This window comes from Hemitrygon akajei, chromosome 7 (genome assembly GCF_048418815.1).
Source record: "Hemitrygon akajei chromosome 7, sHemAka1.3, whole genome shotgun sequence".
Taxonomy (NCBI): domain Eukaryota; kingdom Metazoa; phylum Chordata; class Chondrichthyes; order Myliobatiformes; family Dasyatidae; genus Hemitrygon; species Hemitrygon akajei.
The window spans coordinates 168,294,311-168,314,669 of record NC_133130.1 but is presented as its reverse complement, the minus strand read 5'-3'; the positions used below and the strand labels follow the sequence as shown (position 1 = coordinate 168,314,669).

At 38.9% G+C, this 20,359-nt stretch overlaps 1 protein-coding gene across 4 annotated transcripts in view; it reads left to right on the top strand.

The window, feature by feature from the left end:
- strbp (spermatid perinuclear RNA binding protein) overlaps positions 1-17,575 on the top strand; it is a 227,999-nt gene extending 210,424 nt beyond the window's left edge. For all 4 annotated transcript variants that reach the window (XM_073052558.1, XM_073052559.1, XM_073052555.1 and 1 more), the window contains 2 exons: positions 13,205-13,249; positions 17,109-17,575. In XM_073052558.1, the coding sequence (XP_072908659.1) occupies positions 13,205-13,249; positions 17,109-17,191 (128 nt within the window). In that variant the 3' untranslated portion in view covers positions 17,192-17,575. The remainder of the gene's footprint in view (positions 1-13,204; positions 13,250-17,108) is intronic.
- Positions 17,576-20,359: the final 2,784 nt, after the last annotated feature.

Genomic DNA, 20,359 nt, shown 5'->3' with positions numbered 1-20,359 from the left:
CTCATTTCATTTCAGCAGGTTTGATTAGTACAAACTGTATGCCTTTAAACCAATGCACTTAGCAGAATTGGTACTCGTTTCTCATTTGCTATTTCATTTGTTTCAAAATGTTCAGTTAGTTTAGTATACATGAGCCAATTACCCACTGAGCAAACAAACGTGTCAGTCTTTCCAGTGTAGCCAGCCATCTCTGCTCTTTCTTTATGATTATTATCACCCAATACTTACTGTTTATGAACCCATTTTCTGCCTTCTTTTAATTCAACTGTCTCCTCACGTGCTGCATTGTTTTTTACTCCACTGTTCCTTGCTGTGTTTTTTTCTTAACTTGAACATTTCACTGCGCTTTAGTCAGTTGGTAGCCATCTCAGGTTCATTTTAAAAATACCTTGTCGCTACTGTTCTGTTTGTAACTCCAAAATGTTAAACTAATTCAAAGGAAAACTGGAGCCAAGAAATGCAAGTAGTTTGTGTTTCCTTTAAGTGAGGTTCCTACGTATGCAATTCATTTACTTTTACATATAACCTGTAATGAATTATTTAAAAGAATGCTTAATCAAACAATGTATTTAACATATTACTCAAATATTACTGAAATGTTAAATACACAACACAATCTCCATCTCATATTCGAACTGTAATGACCATTAGTGCAAAACAATGCATTTCACTGTGTGTTTCAATGTACATGTGTCAACCTTTTTATATTTTAAAAAGGTTTTCCTAACTGTAGGAAGGATATTCTCCTTTAACAAAAAAATTCTCATAGCTCTTCAGGTGACTTGGATGAATAAGTGTCAAGTTTTTAATTGGGCCAGATCTTACAGAGAGCCAGAACAGCAGTACAGGAGAGAAGCACTAGCTAGTTACAATACACATATCAGCACATTCCAGGCATCTGATCCTTTGTGCACTACAACCTGGAATTGTGAAACTTGCTGGAGGTCACATATTAGTCCTCTGTTATCCTGCTCTGCCACCGGACACAGCATTAAATCCAATCGTGCCAGTACAGTATCAAGTTGAGGAGCTGATACCATTTATATCTGTTTACCTCCAATCTGGTACTGTTAGCACTGTCCAATAAATTAGACATATTACAATTGTACATTATTATCTCTGATCATTAGAAACAACTGAACCAGAATCAGGTTTAATATCAATGGCATATGTTGAGAAATTTGTTGCTTTCCAGTAGCAGTGCATACATAATTTAAAAAATCTAAAGTACAATAAGATATAGTTTAAAAATAAATAAGTAGTGATAAAAGAAAACAGAAACAAAAATATTGAGGTGCATGGGTTCGTTGTCTATTCAGAAATTTGATGGTAGAGGGGAAGAAGCTGTTTCACAAACATTGAGTGTGTATCTTCAGGTACTGTACCGGTACCACCGCCTTAATGGGAGCAATGAGAAAAGGGCATGTCCGGGGTGATGGGGTCCTTAATAATGGATGACACCTTTTTGAGGCATTGCGTTTTTAAGATGTCGTCGATGCTGGGGAGACTAGTGCCCATGAAGGCTGAGTTTACAAGTTTCTGCAGCTTTTTTTCCAATCCTGTGCTGTTACCCCTCATAACAGACATCAGTGCAACCAGTTATAGTGCTCTCCAAGGTACACGGAAAGATTCCTTTGATAGCATAGGCTATCAGAAATCCATCAAAGCTGCCTGTGAGCAGGGGCACCTTTTGCAGCACATACGTGCCTGTTTCCTTTTGTGGCCAGTTCTGTCATGTGGAGCTTCCTAGGTCACAAATCTGAGTCAGGCATAAAGAACCAATGCAAGGTCCAGCACAATCCAACCAAATATTTTAACCATATTTTTTCCACTTGCTGTTAATGGTGATTAGAAATGCAGTAAATCCTTAAATTACCCTCATTATAAGGTTTTTTTCCATGTATCTACAGAAGTATAAATAGATTCTTAAATAATAAATAAGTAACTAAGAGTGGAGAACCCATAATTTGTTATTTTTAGTGTATAATATTGACTTGTTGCACTTGACACAGCTTTTTTTTAAAATCAAAGCCTCATTCTTCATATGGTTACCAAGGCTGTACCAGACTTGATTTATGTTCACAAGATAACTGCCAATGACTTCAGTATTAGTCCATTCCCTATCAGCATGTCATCATATTTTCTTTTATACGTGCATGTAGTTATGTTGGTCCTGGAGTTTCAAGATGTAAAATAACTCCATGGCAAATGATTTAAATATTTTATTGTACCAGAGATGGTATTGTGTTGCTGCATAGGAATCGAAGAAAATTGTTATGGAGTGCTGTGTCAAGTGCTTTTAAGTTTCTGTAAAAAGGATTAGCATGTGCTAATTTGTGCATGGATTCCTTGGACAGGGATTTACTAGTTTCAGTTATGCAATTAGGAGAGATACTAACTGGAAATCAGGCAATTGTCAGAGAAGGAAATAAAACTGAATTGGCTTGTGTCTCACGTGAATTATTTTCACACACTTTTCTGCAGCTGCACTGAGATTTAATTTTGGATTCAAATTTGTTTCAGATTACTTTGTTCGTGGGAATTTTCTTCAGAACCATGCCACAAGGTCTATCTTGTTAATCTTGTTTCAGAATGCCTTTTGAAATATTTGGCATCTGGAAGAAATTCAGTGTAGTACAGAGCAAGTATTTACTGTATATGAAATAAAAAGACGATACTAGAGACACAACAGCATACAAGAAAAAATTAATATTGTTTTCAGTTTACAATCTAATCTCAACTGAAGATGTTAGAACACATGCATAACGCTGGAGGAACTCAGCAAGTCAGTTAGCATCTGTAGATTTATTTTATCTTGCTTCTTTTAAACTACTTAATTATAAATCATGTTTGATTACATTGAAATCCTTACTTTTATTTGTAAAGTTATAATTTCTAATTGCAGATTGCACATTTAACTTTTAGAACATAGAGCATTACAACACAGTAAAGGCTCTTCGTCCCACAATGTTACGCTGACCTTTTATTTAGAGATACAGGATGGTAACAAGCCACTCCATCCCATGAGCCTGCGGCACCCATTTATACCCACGTAATCAATAATCTACTAACCAGTTCATCACTTGGAATTTTAACCCATTCTGTGATCAATCTAACCCTCCCGCTACTACACAGCCCTGTGTTTGTCTATCATCCATATGGCTATTTGAGAATTTCTTAAATGTCCCTAATGTATCTGCCACTATCACTACCCCTAGCAGGGCGATCCATGCACCCACCAGAAGAGCCCTTATAGACTTAATCTATACAACTTTCTTCTTTTTTGTTTTGGTTGCTTGGTTTATAGAGAATGATAGTAATGAATGTAATGAAATGATCTGCTGAAGCTATCTTGCAAAGAGCTGCCACACTCTGGAGGCTCTCCTAATGTTTGCAGGGCTTAATGACTTGATGTGAATGTAGGAGGCATGATCAGTAAGATTGCAGATGACACAAGAATTGATGGTGTAATAGATAGTGAAGATAGTTGGATATAGTAATGATGAATGGAATTTAATTTGATAAATGTGTGGGGTGCATCTTGGGAGGGAAAATGGGACAGCAAACAAGGGGAGAGTGGTAGGGCCAGACTTGGTGGTACAACTCCATGGATCCCTCAAAGTGGCCACACAGGAAGATGGGATGGTAAAGAAGCACTATAGGATGTGTGCTTCATCAGCTGGGAAATAATATATAAGGATTGGGACATTACATGACCCCTTTAAGAAATAATGCTTAGGCGTGGAGTATTGTCTGGTTATGGTCACTGTGCAATAGGGCTGGAGATTGTGCAGAGAAGATTCACCAGGATGTTGCCTGGATTTGAGTGTTTCAGTTATAATGAGAAATTGGATGGGCTGATGTAGGGCCAGAGCAGAGAAGACCAAGCGATGACCTGGTAGATCTGTACAATACTAAGGGAATATAGATAGCATATGGTGATCCTGTGGAGTTTTTGTGAGGATCGTCACCTTGTTGTGCCTGAGATCCCAAGAGGGTTGCCATTTGGAGCTTAGCTCCTGGTAGGGTTTCCCATTATGGTAAGCTCAAGGGGGAGATTCCAGGCAAAGAACAATCCAACCAAGAACTCAATGGAGGAGCTGGCAGAAGATGATGACACATCACAATGGCAATGAAGGCAGAGGAAGACTGCATCAGTGAAGAGTCCCAGGTCCTGTACTCTATGCCAATGGACCCTCACCCCAATCTGTCAAGGACTGTGTGGTAGCTGCTCGTGCATCAGCCTCCCCGTGTTAAACGAAGTAACACATAGGCATTCTTCGTTAAGGGAATGATATACATCGTACTTGCTCTTGTGATCTAGAGGTTCATCCGTGGTCTAGAATGAAGCATAAAACTTGCTACTTACAGCTGCTTTTGTTAAGTGTTACAAAAACGAAGAATGAACAAAGGAAAGACTAAAGAAAAAGGAGTCATCATCATCTCATACTCAGACATGTACTCATCTCCTACTCACAAAATTCCACTGGTAACAATTAACCTATAGTATAGCCAGATTCAAGTAGTGTGACATCTGCTACAGAAAATCTAAGAAGAATACAGAAACAACTACCATAATTGCTGAAAAATTCACTGTACAATTACATGTATATGGGTGTATATAAAAATACAAGCAAACATAGGAAAGGTAACTAGAAGAAAAGTAACAATTCTACACCCTAATCCAACAGGTAGCTAATTTTAAAGAAATCCCACAGTGGGGAAAGACAAGGGGGCATAGGATTAGAGGCAAGTAGAAGGTTTAAAAGGGGGTCTGAGTGAAACAGTTTTTCCACACAGATGGTGACTGGAGTCTGGCTGTTCTGCCAGAGGAGGTGGAGGAGTCAAATATTCCCACATCACCATGGCAGAGTAGCGGTTAGCACACTCTATTACAGCTTGGGGCATCGGAGTTCTGAGTTCAATTCCAACATCCTCAGTAAGCAAGTTTACACGATCATTCCCGTGTGTACATGGGTTTCCTTCGGGTGCTCCGTTTTCCTCCTATGGTCTGAAGGTGTACTGGTTAGTAGTCATTGTAAATTGTCCCATGATTAGGCTAGAGTTAAACCAGTGGGTTGCTGGGTGACACAGCTCAAAGGGCTAGAAGTGCCTGTTCCATGCTGTATCTCTCAATAAAATAAATAACATTTAAGAAACATCTAGACAAATACTTGAGATACCAAGGCACAAAAGGCTATGTGCCTAAGTGGGCAAAGGAGAGGGAGATTAATTAAGATAGGTCCAACAGGAGGCATTGTTCTTTTCCTGCACTGTACAACTCTGTTGCCTAATTGATTTATCATTTAGTGAAACTCAAAACAGTTTAAGCTCTGCAGTATTCATGGGTGCCCATTTATGTGAATAAACATTTTGACCAATTCTAGGTTTGCTTTTTTATGATAAAGTTAATGAGAATGAAAAGGATATATATTTTTAATGTTTTCTTGATATCTGGCCATTACTTGCCAATGTTGATTGTTATCCTTAGCCTTGAATAGGAGGTGCTGCATAGTCTTGTAGTCCTTCAGGTAGCGATATTCCCACAGTTGGTAGGGTTGTAACAGGAATTAGATCCAGTGATATTGAGGGATGTAGAGATGGTGTATTGACCAAGGGAATCTTCAGATGATAGGGTTCATAACATCTGCTGCCTTGACCTTTCTGAAGATGGAGATTGCAGATCTGCTGTTGAATTAACCTTAGTGAGCAACAGCAGTGAGTTTTGTAATTCTTAGGATAGTGTAAACTTTAAGAGTTGGGAGGCTGTTTGAATCTAAGCAAGCAGAGAGTTCTCTATCATGTAGCTTGTAGATGATGCACCACAAGATCTCCAGCCTCTCACCTTCTCTTCTAGCCTTAGGATACCTGTGATTGCAGTTGGAATTTTGGTCATTGGCAGCCTCCCAGGGAGTTTATGGTGGGGTTGAGGTGAGGTGCTCGTAACTGGTAATGTCATAAAATCTCAGATGTAGAAGCTTGAACTCTGGTTGCATTTGGCACTTTTGCTTGGATATTGCTTGCAGCACATTGAGCATATGTCTGTGCCTCACTATATATTGTGCAAGTGGATTTTTTTTAAAATGTTAAAGATAACCTTTACTTGTCACATACTGTACATCAAAACCTACAGTGAAATGCGTCATTTGCGTCAAATCAGATCAGCGAGGATTGTACTGCACAGCCCACAAGTGTCGTCACACTTCCCGTGCCAACGTAGCATGCCTTCAACATGCTAGCTCTAACCAGTATATCATGGAATGTGGGAGGAAACTGGAGCATCTGGAGGAACCCCACACAATCATAGAGAGAATGTACAAACTCCTCACAGACAGCGGAAGGAATTGAACTTTGATCTTACTGCTGGTGCTGTAAAGTAATTGTGCTAACTGCTGCACTATAACACCACTACTGTACCATGCCATGTGTAATTGAACATTATGCACTCATCAGTGAGCAACTTCTGACCTCATTATGGTAGGGACTTATTATAGAGTAATTGAGCAATACAGCATGATTCAGGCCCTTCTGCCCATTTAGTCCATGCCAACCATGGTGCTCACCCAGGTGGTCACAACTTCCTACATTCGGCCCATATCCCTTCAAGCCCTGTCCCTCCATGTACAGTACCTATCGAAGTGCTTCATAAATGGTACTATCATACCTGCTTCAGCCAGTTTCTCTGTCAGCTCACTCATGGAAGAAGTTACTCCTTGGGTCCCTTTTAAATCTGTGCCTTCTTACTTTAAATTCGTGTCCCCTATACTTTTAGACTCCCCTACCTTTTGGGGGAAAAGACTATTACCATACACCTCATCTATGCCACTCATAATTTTATACATTCTGAAAGTTCAACCCTCATATTCCTATATTCTAAGAGATAAAACCTAGGCTGGCCAATCTCTCCCTAAAACTCAGACCCTCAAGGCCTGGCAACACCCCCATAAATCTTCTGCACTCTTTTCAGTTTAACCACATCTTTCCAATAATAGGGTGACCATGACTGTTCACAGAGCTCCAAGTACAGCCTCACATCCATCCCACAACATAAGGGAGTAAAAATCGTTGCATTATGACTTTGTCGTAATGTACAGACATGTGAATTTAAAAGTCTAATGGCTTGTGGGATGGCTGTTCTGTCATCCTGGCTTTAATGTTGTGGTACCATTTGCCAGACGGAAGCTGCTGAAGCAGTTTATGGTTGGGGTGACAGGTGTTCCCGAAGATCTTCCATGCTTCCTTTCTGCACCTGCTGCTATAAATGTCTTCAATAGGGGAGAAGTTCGTGTCCACAGATATGCTAGGCTGTACATAGCACTAGCGATCAAGGTTGGTGCACTTCCCATACCAGGTGGTGATACAGCTAGTCAGTATGCTGTAGAAGGTCTTGAGGATTTGGGAGTCCATGCCGAACTTCATGAGTCACCTGAGGTGGAAGAGATGCTGTTGTGCTCTTTTTTGCCACCACAGCCAGTGTGTGCAGTCCAGGTGAGATCTTCGCTGATGTATATACCGAGGAACCTGAAACTACTCACTCTGTCAACTGCTGAATCTGTTCCTCTTGTAATCCACGATCAGCTCTTTTGTTTTTGGATATTGAGGGAGAGGTTGTTATCTTGGCACCACTGTGTCAGGGTTTCAACCTCTCCTCTGTAGGTTGTCTTATCACCACTAGAAATAAGCCAATTAAAGTCATGTCATCTGCAGATTTGCAGCACAGTCATGGGTGTAAAGGGAGTAGACAAAGGGACTCAGAACACAACCCTAGGGGCACCAGTGTTGAGGGGCAGAGGTGAGCGAGTCCATCCTTACCACCTGTTGTCGATCTGATGGGAAGTTTAGGTTCCAGCTGCACAAAGTGGGGTGCAAGCCAAGATCTCTGAGCTTCCTGTCAAGTCTAGAGATAACTATGGTGTTGAATGCTGAACTGTGGTGCAGAAACAGCATTCTAACATATGTATCCCTCTTCTCCAGGTGTGTAAGGACAGTATGTAGTGCTGTGGCTATGGCATCTTCAGTAGGCCAGTTCCGTTGGTAGGTGGATTGTAAGGGGTTCAGCTTGGGCATTAGCGTGCTACAGTCGTAGTCTTTAACCAGTCTCTCAAAGCATTTGCTTATAATTGAAGTGAGTGCGACAGGGAGCCAATTGTTCAGGCATGCTACCTTGTTTTTTTCCGCTACAGGGACAATGATGGACGATTTGAAACAGGAGGGCACTGCAGATGGGGAGAAAGAGAGATTAAAAATGTCCGTAAACACGCCAAACAGCTGTTCAGCACACACTTTTGAGGATGCGCCCTGGGATGCCATCCAGCCCTGCTGTCTTGCGGCTGTTGATACATTGGAACGTTAAACATACCTCAGCCTTGGAGATGATCACGGTGCAGGTCTTGTCGGCAGCTCTCCTTGGGGGTTCAGTCCTATCAACCTCGAATTGAGTGTAACAAACATTTAGCTCATCCAGGAGTGAGGTGGCAATGCTGGCTGTACTGCTGCGTTTCCTCTTGAAGTCCGTGATGGTGTGCAGTCCTTGCCATATGCTGCATGTGTCATTGTCGCAGAGCTGTGATTGGATTTTGTCCCTGTGTTGCCGTTTTGCCACTTTGATGGCTGTATGTAAATCATAGAGTTATCTCTTGAGCTCCTGTTGGTCTCCAGAGGCAAAGGCTTTATCCCTTGCACTGAGAGCAACACGTTGAACTATTTATCCAAGATTTGGGTAGACCCTAACTGATTTTTGGAGAATAATGTCTTTGATGCACTTCCAAATGAAGCTTGTGACCACCTCCATGTATTCGGAGATGTTCTCAGCTCGAAATACCTCCCAGGTGATGGTATCAAAGCAATCTTGTAATATTGAGTCTGATTGGTTGGACCAGCAATGGATGGTTTTCACTATGGCCGCTTCCTGTTTCAGTTTTTGCCTGTAGGCAGACAAGAGCAAGATGGAGGAATGGTCAGACTTTCCAATCAGAGGGGAGAGAAGTGTTTTGTAGGCATTGTGGACGGGAGAGTAGCAGTGGTTGAGTATGCTCCCTCTCCGTGTGCTCACCTCGATGCGTTGGCAGAACTTTGGGTAAGCTCTAGCCAGCGATGCTTGGTTAAAGTCTCCAGCAATGATGAAAGGAGGCTCTGGGTGTGTGATTTTGTGGATATTGATGTTCAAAGTTCATTGAGAGCCAGGTTGATATCAGCCTGTGGTGGGATGTACAGGGCTGTAATATTAACAGATGTGAACTTTCTAGGCAGCCAGAAAGGTCAACATAGCAGCATAAGGTATTCTAGATCTGGAGAGCAAAATAATTTGAAGTTGTGCGCTGTGATGCAGACCGTTAATATACTCTCCACCAAATGTATATAGAAGTTTGTCAAAGTTTTAGATGTCATGCTGAATCTTCAAAAATTTCCATGGAAGTAGAGGCGCTGCCCTGCTTCTTCATAATTTCACCTACGTGCTGGGCCCAGGACAGGTCCTCTGAAATGATAACTCCAAAGCTGCTAATCCTCTGATCCTCCAATGATGACTGGCTCATGGACCTCTGGTTTCCTTCTCCTAAAGTCAATAATTAGCTCTTTGAAATGTTACAACTGAACCCACATCCATTGCTTCCATTGGCAGCTCATTCCACACTCACATCACATACGAGTGAAGAAGTTCCCCAGCAGGTTCCCCTTAAATATATCATCTTTCATCTTTTACCCTATTCCTTTCAACACAAGAGATTTTGCAGATGCTGGAAATCCAGAGTAACACACAGAAAATGTTGCAGGAACTCAACAGGTCAGACAGCATCTATGAAAAGGGATAAACAGTCGACATTTCAGGCTTCATCAGGTCCTGTAGATTACCTATACTTATGACTTCCAGTTCTAGTGTCAACCAACCTAAGCAGAAAAAGCCTATGTTCATTTACCCTATCCATTATAAATTTGTATACCTCAATAAGATCTCGCCTCATTCTCCTACACTCTCGGGATTAGAGTCCTAGCCTATTCAACCTTTTAACTCTCTTGAGCATTTGTATTAGGTTTCCAGCTTTTTTGATTTTCAGTTATGGACTAATTAGCTGATTGGATTCATCCTACTTTTTATGAACAGTAGATATGTAAAACAACAGTCCATTATTGGATAATCCATTTGCATTATACTCTGCTCACAGTGGTTCAAAGGATGAATTGAAATGGTTGAAGACTAGTTCCTGTGATCATGGCAGTCTCAGGAGAGAGCAAAAATAGATCAGCGATTCAGCACTTAGCTAAAGATAATTGTGAATGCTTCAGTGCTGTCATACTGATTTTATACCTCGAGGCATGAAGTAAAGAAGCAACAAAAAAAAATATTCTTTATAGACCATCTTTCACAGACTCAGTACATCTCAGCCAACAGTGGCACAGGAAGTAGAACCACCACTGCCTTTTCAATTTACACATTGCTATCGCTGTGTGGGTCTCCCAGGTTGCACTGGTTTTCTCCCACATCTCAAACACGTGTTGGTTGGTAGGTTAATTGGTAAATCAAACTGGTTATAGTATTGTCACTTGTACCAAGGTACAGTGAAAGTCTTTATCTTGCATGCCATCCATACACATCATTTCATCAAGTCAGTACATTATGGTAATACAACAGAAAAGTCAAAGTATATTTATTATTTAAATGTTATCTTGAAGTTCATTTTCTTTGCAGACATTTACAGGAAAATAAAGAAATACAATAGAAATTTCTGAAAAAAATTATATATAAAGACTGACAAACACAATGTGCAAAAGAAGACAAATTGTGCAAATAAAAAATGAAAAGAACTGAGAACATACGTTGTAGAATTCTTGAGAGTGAGTTTGTAGGTGTGGAATCAATTCAGTGTTTTGGTGATTGAATTTATTTAGTCTGGTTCAGGAGCTTGATGGTTCTAGGGTAATAACTGTACCTGAACCTAATGGCTTTTGTATCTCCTGCCTAATGGCAGTAGTGAGAAGAGAGCATGGCCTGGATGGTGGGGTTCCTTGATGATGGATGCTGCTTTCTTGTGGCAGTGCTCCTTATAAATATGCTCAGTGGTTGCGAGGGTTTTTGTCTGTGATTCTTTGGACATAATCCATCAATTTCTGTAGCCTTTTCTGATTCTGGGCATTGATGTTTCAGTACCAAGCCATGATGCAACCAGCCAGGTTATTCTCCACTTTATATCTATAGAAGTTTGAATCGTGGTCTGATCAGGGACAGTCAGCATGGCTTTATGAAGGGCAGATCGTGTCTAACAAGCCTGATAGAGTTCTTTGAGGAGGTGACCAGGCATATAGATGAGGGTAGTGCAGTGGATGTGATCTACATGGATTTTAGTAAGGCATTTGACAAGGTTCTATACGGTAGGCTTATTCAGAAAGTCAGAAGGCATGGGATCCAGGGAAGTTTGGCCAAGTGGATTCAGAATTGGCTTGCTTGCAGAAGGAAGGTTGTGACTAATGATTTCCCACATGGATCAATTCTGGGACCTCTACTGTTTGTGATTTTTATAAATGACCTGGATGTGGGGGTAGAAGGATGGGTTGGCAAGTTTGCAGATGACACAAAGGTTGGTGGTGTTGTGGATAGTGTTGAGGATTGTTGAAGATTGCAGAGAGACATTGATAGGATGCAGAAGTGGGCTGAGAAGTGGCAGATGAAGTTAAACCTGGAGAAGTATGAGGTGGTACACTTTGGAAGGACAAACTCCAAGACAGAGTACAAAGTAAATGGCAGGATACTTGATAGTGTGGAGGAGCAGAGGGATCTGGGGGTACATGTCCATAGATCCCTGAAAGTTGCCTCACAGGTTGATAGGGTAGTTAAGAAAGCTTATGGGGTTTTAACTTTCATAAGTCGAGGGATAGAGTTTAAGAGTCGCGAGGTAATGATGCAGCCCTATAAAACTCTGGTTAGGCCACACTTGGAGTACTGTGTCCAGTTCTGGTCGCCTCACTATAGGAAGGATGTGGAAGCATTGGAAAGGGTACAGAGGAGATTTACCAGGATGCTGCCTGGTTTAGAGAGTATGCATTATGATCAGAGATTAAGGGAGCTAGGGCTTTACTCTTTGGAGAGAAGGAGGATGAGAGGAGACATGATAGAGGTATATAAGATATTAAGAGGGATAGATAGAGTGGACAGCCAGCACCTCTTCCCCAGGGCACCACTGCTCAATACAAGAGGACATGGCTTTAAGGTAAGGGGGTGGGAAGTTCAAGGGGGATATTAGAGGAAGGTTTTTTTACTCAGAGAGTGGTTGGTGTGTGGAATGCACTGCCTGAGTCAGTGGTGGAGGCAGATACACTAGTGAAATGTAAGAGACTACTAGACAGGTATAAGGAGGAATTTAAGGTGGGGGAAATATGGGAAGCAGAGTTTAAGGGTCGGCACAACATTGTGGTTCGAAGGGCCTGTACTGTGCTGTACTATTCAATGTTCTGTGTAATTGTAATGGGTGATTGATAGTTAATGCTAGTGGGCCAAAGGCATGTTTCTGTACTCTATATCCCTCTGCGACTCTGTTATCTCAAAATATTTAGTAACCAACCTAAAGATTTATGTTAAGAAGTGGGATGTTTGGAGGAGATCTGAGGAATATACTACCTGAGGAGGTGGTGAAGGCAAATACTCTTATTGCATTCAAGGAGCATCCAGGCATGTACTTGAATTGCTGGGGTATGGATGTTATGCAGGTAAACGTGATTGATGTAGATAGAAACATAGAAAAACATACAGCACAATAATCGGTGTCTTGACCTCCACAGCCATCTGTGGCAATGGATTCCACAGATTCACTACCTTCTGGCTAAAGAAATTCCTCCTCATCTCTGTTCTAAATGGACATTATTCTGAGGATGTCTCGTCTGGTCCGAGCCTCACCTTTGATAGGAAACATCCTCTGCACATCCACTCTTATCCAGGCCTTTCAATACTTGATAAGTTTCAATGAAATCCACCCCCCCCCCCCCCCCACCATTCTTCTAAACTCCAGTAAGTACAGGTGCAGAGCCATCAAATGCTTCTCAAAGGTAACCCTTTCATTCTTGGGAGCATTCTCATGAACCTCCTCTGGACCCTTTACAATGCCAGCACATCTTTTCTTAGACAAGAGACCTAAAACTGTTTACAGTACTCCCAAGTTCTTGCAATCGTTCTGCAGAGTAATATTTTGAAAAATTGACGATGGCCTTTTATGTTTAGGTTATGGTGCACCATATGGATACAGTGCTGCTGCCCCGGCTTATGGTATGTATGCTGTCATATTTGACTGTGAACTGTAATATCATTTGCTTAGTGCCTTAATCTTGAACATGTATATCTCTGCTTAACATAGAGATATAGATGTATATGTGAACATTGGCAACCCTTTGAGTACTGTTTGCCCTTTTCCTACTTCATCTTTTCTGTGGATAATCAAACCTCAAATGCAGAAATATTTCAAGTTTCCTATCCTTCCCTGTCCTTTTTAATATTTTTCTAGGTTGTAACATTGAGCACACAAATTATTATATGAATTCAGTCATTTAATACTTTTGTTCCAAAATATATTGCAGTCTATTACCTAACGTACTCTGGGTTCAGTGTTACATTGAATTAAAACACAAAGTTGTTTTAGTTTTTAAATAATGACTAATTAATTTTGATTTGCATGTTCTTAAAAAAAATTCCAGTTGACATTTATAGAACACAGTAGAAGAAATCAGCATTATCTTGTAGTTCTTCTCATGATTGAAGACTCACTTGCTAAAGTGTTGCCCAAATGTAATGGGAGTAATTGTGAATTTGCTTATCCCCTTCCATACCCAGATATATATTTTATTAAATGTAATCCCAGTGCTTCTGGCCATTAGAATCTCTATTCAAAGCATTCTGCACTGCCAGAAAGTGACAAAAAGAGAGAATTCACTACTGCAATTACTCTTTTTCATGTGGTTTTAAACAGATCTAATTTAAAAGTTGCCAATGTAAAATGACCCTGAATAGATACAGTATAAACGACTGAATTTTAATTCTGATAATACTGAATAATATTCCAAATTCATATCTGTTTAAATGGAAGTTATTGTGACAGAAGATTGAAGATGATTTTGAAACATTAGGAGTCACATTAAAATGGTGCATCTTTCAAATACACTGTGAGTTGCAGAAATTTAGCTTTAAAATTTAAATAAACCCTCAGGTTTAATTAATTAGTAACAGGACAACTGGAACGTCAATACATTTCTGCCCATCTGATAGTTGACTCCCTGGCAGTTTGTCTATTCATGACAACTGATTTGCTTGATAAAATAGGTGATTGTAAAAATGTCTTATCTCATTAATTTTGCCTATAACTGAAATGAATGTATCCCTACCCTGTCAGTTTTATTGCATTATTTCAAATTTTCTTCGCAAGCTTTCAAAATTTACCTGATTGTTATTAGTTTTAACTGAGATAAGGCTAAAATGAGTGAACTTAAATGATTTAAATCTGACAGTGTAAAAGCATTGAAAGCAAATATCCCTATTAGTATATTCTCATCTAGTGAATCAAAATCTTAGAGATTCCTTTAACTTATGTTTTCCTGGTACATGCAAAGAAAACCAGCCTGAATTTGAAATTTAACAATTACAGTGGATTCTGGTTAATAGGGATGCATCGGAACCAGTAAATTTTAGCCCAGTTAGCTGAAGTTTCATGGAAATAGTTAAATAGACAAGCTACCATTTAACTGAGTAACAAATTATGTATTTAAACAAAATATAGAACAAATTAGAACACTACCGATACTACTACAGTACACTAAAACAGTGTATTACTTCTTAATAGTTATTGATGGAGGAATTCATCCAGTGTATGTTGTCACTTTCTTTTGATTGATGGTAAATGAACAAAATCAATGCAGATTCCTAGTGTATATAATAGGCAAATAGGCAATGCTTTCAACGATTGCATCCTCCAAGTCTTCATTTTGATTGTAGCATTTCTAGATGATTGTTGATACCTTCAAGTTCTATGTAGTATCTAACTCGTTGAAGAAGTGAAATTGTTTCATTTTCACTCCCAGCCATTTCTGGCATCTCCAAGCCGGAATGTTTGAAACCGCAGTGAGCAAAACAGTTCCAATTTGTCTTGCTGCTTATTTCTCACTATCAGTGACAAATATCACTGCTTTTCAAACACAAGTACATGCAATTGACACTATTTAGAATTTGTTTGCTCAAAGCATGGTGTAGTGTCTAATGTCCACATAAATGCACGAGACTCACACTAGTTAGAAACTCCTAGCCAATAGTCTCCTGTCCCAGTTAAAATGTCATCAAGTCCTAAATAAAGGAAGAGATTCCCTCCTATTTTCTCAATTAGGTTTTGTTCTTTAAGAGCTGTCCTAAATAAGCAGCTGGCTCGATTAACCAATAGCCCAATTAACCAAAATCCACTGGTATTTTCAAAGTACTCTTTCAATGACCAGCTAAACTTTAAAAGGTAAAGAGCTAGTTCTAATAAGAATATGCAGCTAATATCAAGCAACCTTAGACCATACATACATTTATTTTCTATTATAACTCATACTTAATTTATTTCTAAATGATAGTACATTACTGGCAAATTTCCTTAACTTACTAAAATAAGCTTGTTTTAATCACAGAAACTTGCACCATGCTGTTGCTTTGAATGAGTCTTATGTGCAAATGGTGACAAGCAAATGCAAGATTTATTTGGAGCCTTGACTGCACATAGGAGCAGTTTAAGTATCATTTCAGTTCCAAATATAAATCTGCAAAGTTTGCTGTTACAGTCACAGTTGGCATGTGTTTGAAATATCCCACCTGATATGTTCCTAAAATCATTCGTGAACACTAAATTCAGTGTGCAACAACATTCACCTGGGTCAAAATTAGTATTTTCCACAACAAAGAAATCATTGTCATCATTTCTCACATAAAGACTCTGTGTTTCTGTAGTGTCTAGATATGACGCAAAAGAATATTGGACACGGCTGTTTCCTTGGCTGTAGGTTCAAAGTGTCTTAATGCCTTTGTCAGCTGTTGCATGTTGGGAAATTGCACTTCAGTCACCTGGTGCTGTTAAAACACCTACTGTTGCTGCTTTGTGATTTCTAATGAAGATTAAAATTGAGAATAAGAAATCTGTCTGGATTATATAGAGGCCACAAGAACTTAGTATTCAAACATTAATTAACAACCCATAGATCTTTCCAGATATGCTGTTCAAATGAACTGCTAAATAATTTTTTCCTGTGGATGGCATAAAATGTGAACCTGTCTTTCTGAAGGATAGAAAGCAGGATGCTGTGAAGTCTTTACTGAATATCAATTGACGCAAAGCTGTGGTAGCATCTGTTTGCTGTCGACATCAGGCAAGCACATGGCTCAAAATTATAACTTCCTGCAAACAGGTTGATAAAGACATTTGGGTGTAACAATTAACACTCAAGACTACCACAAATTGTGCACATTGAAATTATTTACTTTAAATCTTTTCCTTGTTCCCTGTACCAACCATTATTGATCAAAAATCTGACATTATATTTCATTAACATACAGATATTGTTTTGAGGCATGAGTATTTAATAGACAACTTTGAGTTAGGAGTTGTGGCAGGGTGGCATGGGGGTTCAGTGGGTAGTGTTGAAACAGTTTTGCCAGTGTAGTAAATATGGATTAAATAGATGCCTCAATTATATTACCTGTGCAAAATTGATCGACACTAATTATTTTCTTTTAATCTTTAATGTAGGTTTCTTCCCTCCTTTAATGATGCTAATTCCACTATGCCCAGTTCTATCCCTAATAATTTATTCTGTAAATAAAATGAAGTGTATGTTCGACACATAAAGTATCACCTTAATTTGTAGTATGTAAGTCACAGGATTGTTTCCACTATTTACATCTTAACACAAAATATATGGGGCCGATGTGAATAAAAATGGAAGTTTCTCACACGCTTGATTAAGATTATTGCAGATGATACATGTAAAGAAAAATAAATAAATTGAATGGCCAATCTGCAAAGATCTATGGTAACAGAACCTTATATTCTTAAGTCAATTTAATGGACCATTAAACTTATTTGGGGTCCTTTCGTTTCTTCTCTCTATAGGTTTGCCAGGCAAGAGAATGCTTCTGTTCCCAGTTATGAAAATTCCAACATATCCTGTTCCCCTTTACTCCTTTTTCAGCTAATTACTGTATTAGAAGCATAATAATAGCAAAAACAGAAAGCAAACATTAGGAGGAAAAAAAGTTGCTTTTTTTTAATTAAATTTCTTTTGAAAATGCTGTATGAAGCAAATTATTTGTAAAATAATTTTCCTATCTTTTTGATTTTAACAAAAAGGCTTAGTTCATTAAAACTTGAAAATGTACTGTGAAATGTTACCTCATTCTCAGAATTTAACTTAATCCAGCCTCTGTGGTAGAAAGTAATAAAATTAAAAAAAAAAAAAACCTCACCAACATTTAATTGAAGTATCATAGCTTCTGAAGAATTTTATGGAAGCTTATTTGTGAAGGATGTATAGATTATAGATCTTTGTTCACAAATAAACATTTTCTGTTTCAGAATCAGCCAGCGTATTGCTTGTTTTATAAATCTCTCTTATGTAGTAAAGCCTTAACCCAGTATTGTGCATATGCTCTGTACTGGCCATCATTTGTGTAATAAATGTTACATTCCTTACGCAAATTTTGTAGTCTGAATTAAGTTTTCAAAAATTTTATTTGGTTGTTGGGAAAGCTAGGCCAAATGAATTATAATGTTTTATACAAATGATGGAAGCTGCAAATGAGCTAATATGCCTACAGCTTTCTTAAGATATTGGTATAAAGCATGTGTGCTAAAATTGGCTTAAGGCTGCCTTGCCTCCATAATCTCATATATTTGGTTCTTGTGGCCTTTTTTTTTGTAAGTTACCTGAGATGCACCTTAACTCTCCATGACTTGCTTCTAGGTAGACAGGTCTTTTTTAATTAATGAACTGCATTACAAAATAAACCACAAAAAATCTTTGCTATGGATCTTTTTCCCACTGCACTAAACGAAGAATCTAAAGCAGCAACAAGGTCCCCCATGGATACTCGCTACTTAATTGTCCCAATTCTTGTTGAGTGCTGCTATTTTTTTTAAAAAGTGACACGTTTCACCCACGGGCCATCATCCTTTCATTATTGTCAAGCCTAACAGAAATTCAGATGCTTGTGTTTATATATAAGTGTTAACCAACATTTATTACCCCAACATCCTTGTGTATATGCATGCCTGCTGTGGAAATGATTATGCCACTTTTGTAGGTTATTTTTAAATCATCCTCAATCACATCACTTTCTTCCCAAGATTAAGGTACCAATCAGTTTCTTTCCAGTTAATACTTGAGAAGGACACCTTCCTTTAAAATCTTGTATGTTGAACTGTGTTTTAAAGATGGAATCCAATGATAGCAATTTATCAAAGCCTGAGTTAACTCTAATTGACTGGTATTGAACAAGGGGATTGAAAGCTTTGAGTGGATATGAAGCATTGTATTTCTCACCCAAACTTTCTACTAATACATCCTTGAAAGATTATTGTGTATTTTTACATTATAAACAGTATCTCAAAATGTGGCACTTAGATGATTTGTAAAATAAACAATTAGAAAGCTATAAAGCATAAGAAGAAATTAATTGGCCTTTCATACCTGTGAGGAGCTTCTCAATTAGTCCATTCTCAGAATCCGATTTATTATCACTGACATACAGTATGTCATCAAATTTGTTATTTGTTGTTTTATGGCAGCAGAACAGTGCAATACATAAAATATACTAAAAATTACTATTGTGTGTGTGTGTGTGTGTGTGTATATATATATATACACTGCTATAGTGCAAAAGAGAAAGCAAATATAGTGAGGTATTTTTTTGTGGGTTCACGGACCGATCAGAAGTCTGATGGCAGGTGGGAAGAAGCAGATCCTGAAACACTGAGTGAGTGTCTTCAGACTCCTGTACTTCCTCCCTGATGGTAGTAACGAGAAGAGACTATTTTCCGAAGCTTGGCAGTTTCCACAAGTATTGATCCACTTCTCCTGTGAAGAATATCAAATTCACTTTCATCACCCTTTTAATGCACAGCAGACTGTCATAACATGCATTGTTTTGTTTAAAATTTCTCTTTACCTCCAGGTCTTTTGCTTTAGAGTTGTGTCCTCTGGTTGTTGATTTTTTGGCCAAGATATATTTTTTTTGCTAAACTACTTCCTCAAAACTTTTCATGATTTTCCTCTAACCTTACTGTGGTAAAGTCCCGATTACTGGTCGTGGTCTAGTAAATCTCCTTGAGAGCAATGGAATGGACATTTTAACCTTACCATGGTAAAGCCCCCATTATAGCTAGTGTTCTTGTAAATCTTGAGAGCAAAGTAATGGACATTTTTACTGCTGGATTTTTTTTGCCATTCAATTATTTTCTGGCTGTTATCGAAATTTCATCCAGCCACATTGGCTCCATACCTCTCAATACATCCGGCCAGCAAAAGTCTATCACGCTCAAATTTCAAATAATTGATTTGGAGCCTATCCAGTGCCTTACAAATGTTCAGTTATTGCTTTTGTACATGTTTCTTCTTTTCATAAGGTTAAGTAATCATACATGCATTTCTAACAGTTTCTCAACATGTACATTTTCATGCATGCAGCTTAGATCTCCCCATTCCTATGTTAAAACTGTATTTATTGGTTTATATTGCATCTGCTGTGTTTGCCCATTTCACCAGCCTATGTTCTTATGACATCTGTCACTGTCTATTCCACCGTTTATTTATTTTTAGAATTTTATTGAGATACAGTGCGAAACAAGCACTTCCAGCCCTTCGAGCCTCTCTACCCACCAATCCCCCAGTTTAATCCGAGCCTAATCACGAGACAATTTGCAATGACTAATTAATCTATCAAACGGTACATCTTTGGATTGTGGGAGGAAACCAGGGAAATCTGTAGGGAACCCAAGCAGTCACAGGGAGAATGTACAAACTCCTGAAAGGCAGTGGCGGGAATTGAACCCAGAGTGCCTGTATTGTAAAACATTGTGCTAACCACTATGCTACTTACTCCACTTTTTTTTGTATCATATACAAACTTTAAAATTTTGCACCTTGTTCCCAGATCTAGCTCATCATACCAACCCCTGAGTGGCACTACTAACCTGAAACAACTTCGTGTAAACCTTTTTTTTTGTTTCTTACCTAACCTACCCTTCAATCCCATGGGCCACCATTTGGAAAGTAAATCATTATAAATAGACACAAGAGAATGCAGTTGCTGGAAATCTACAGCAACACACAGAATGCTGGAGAAACTCCGGCAGCACCTATGGAG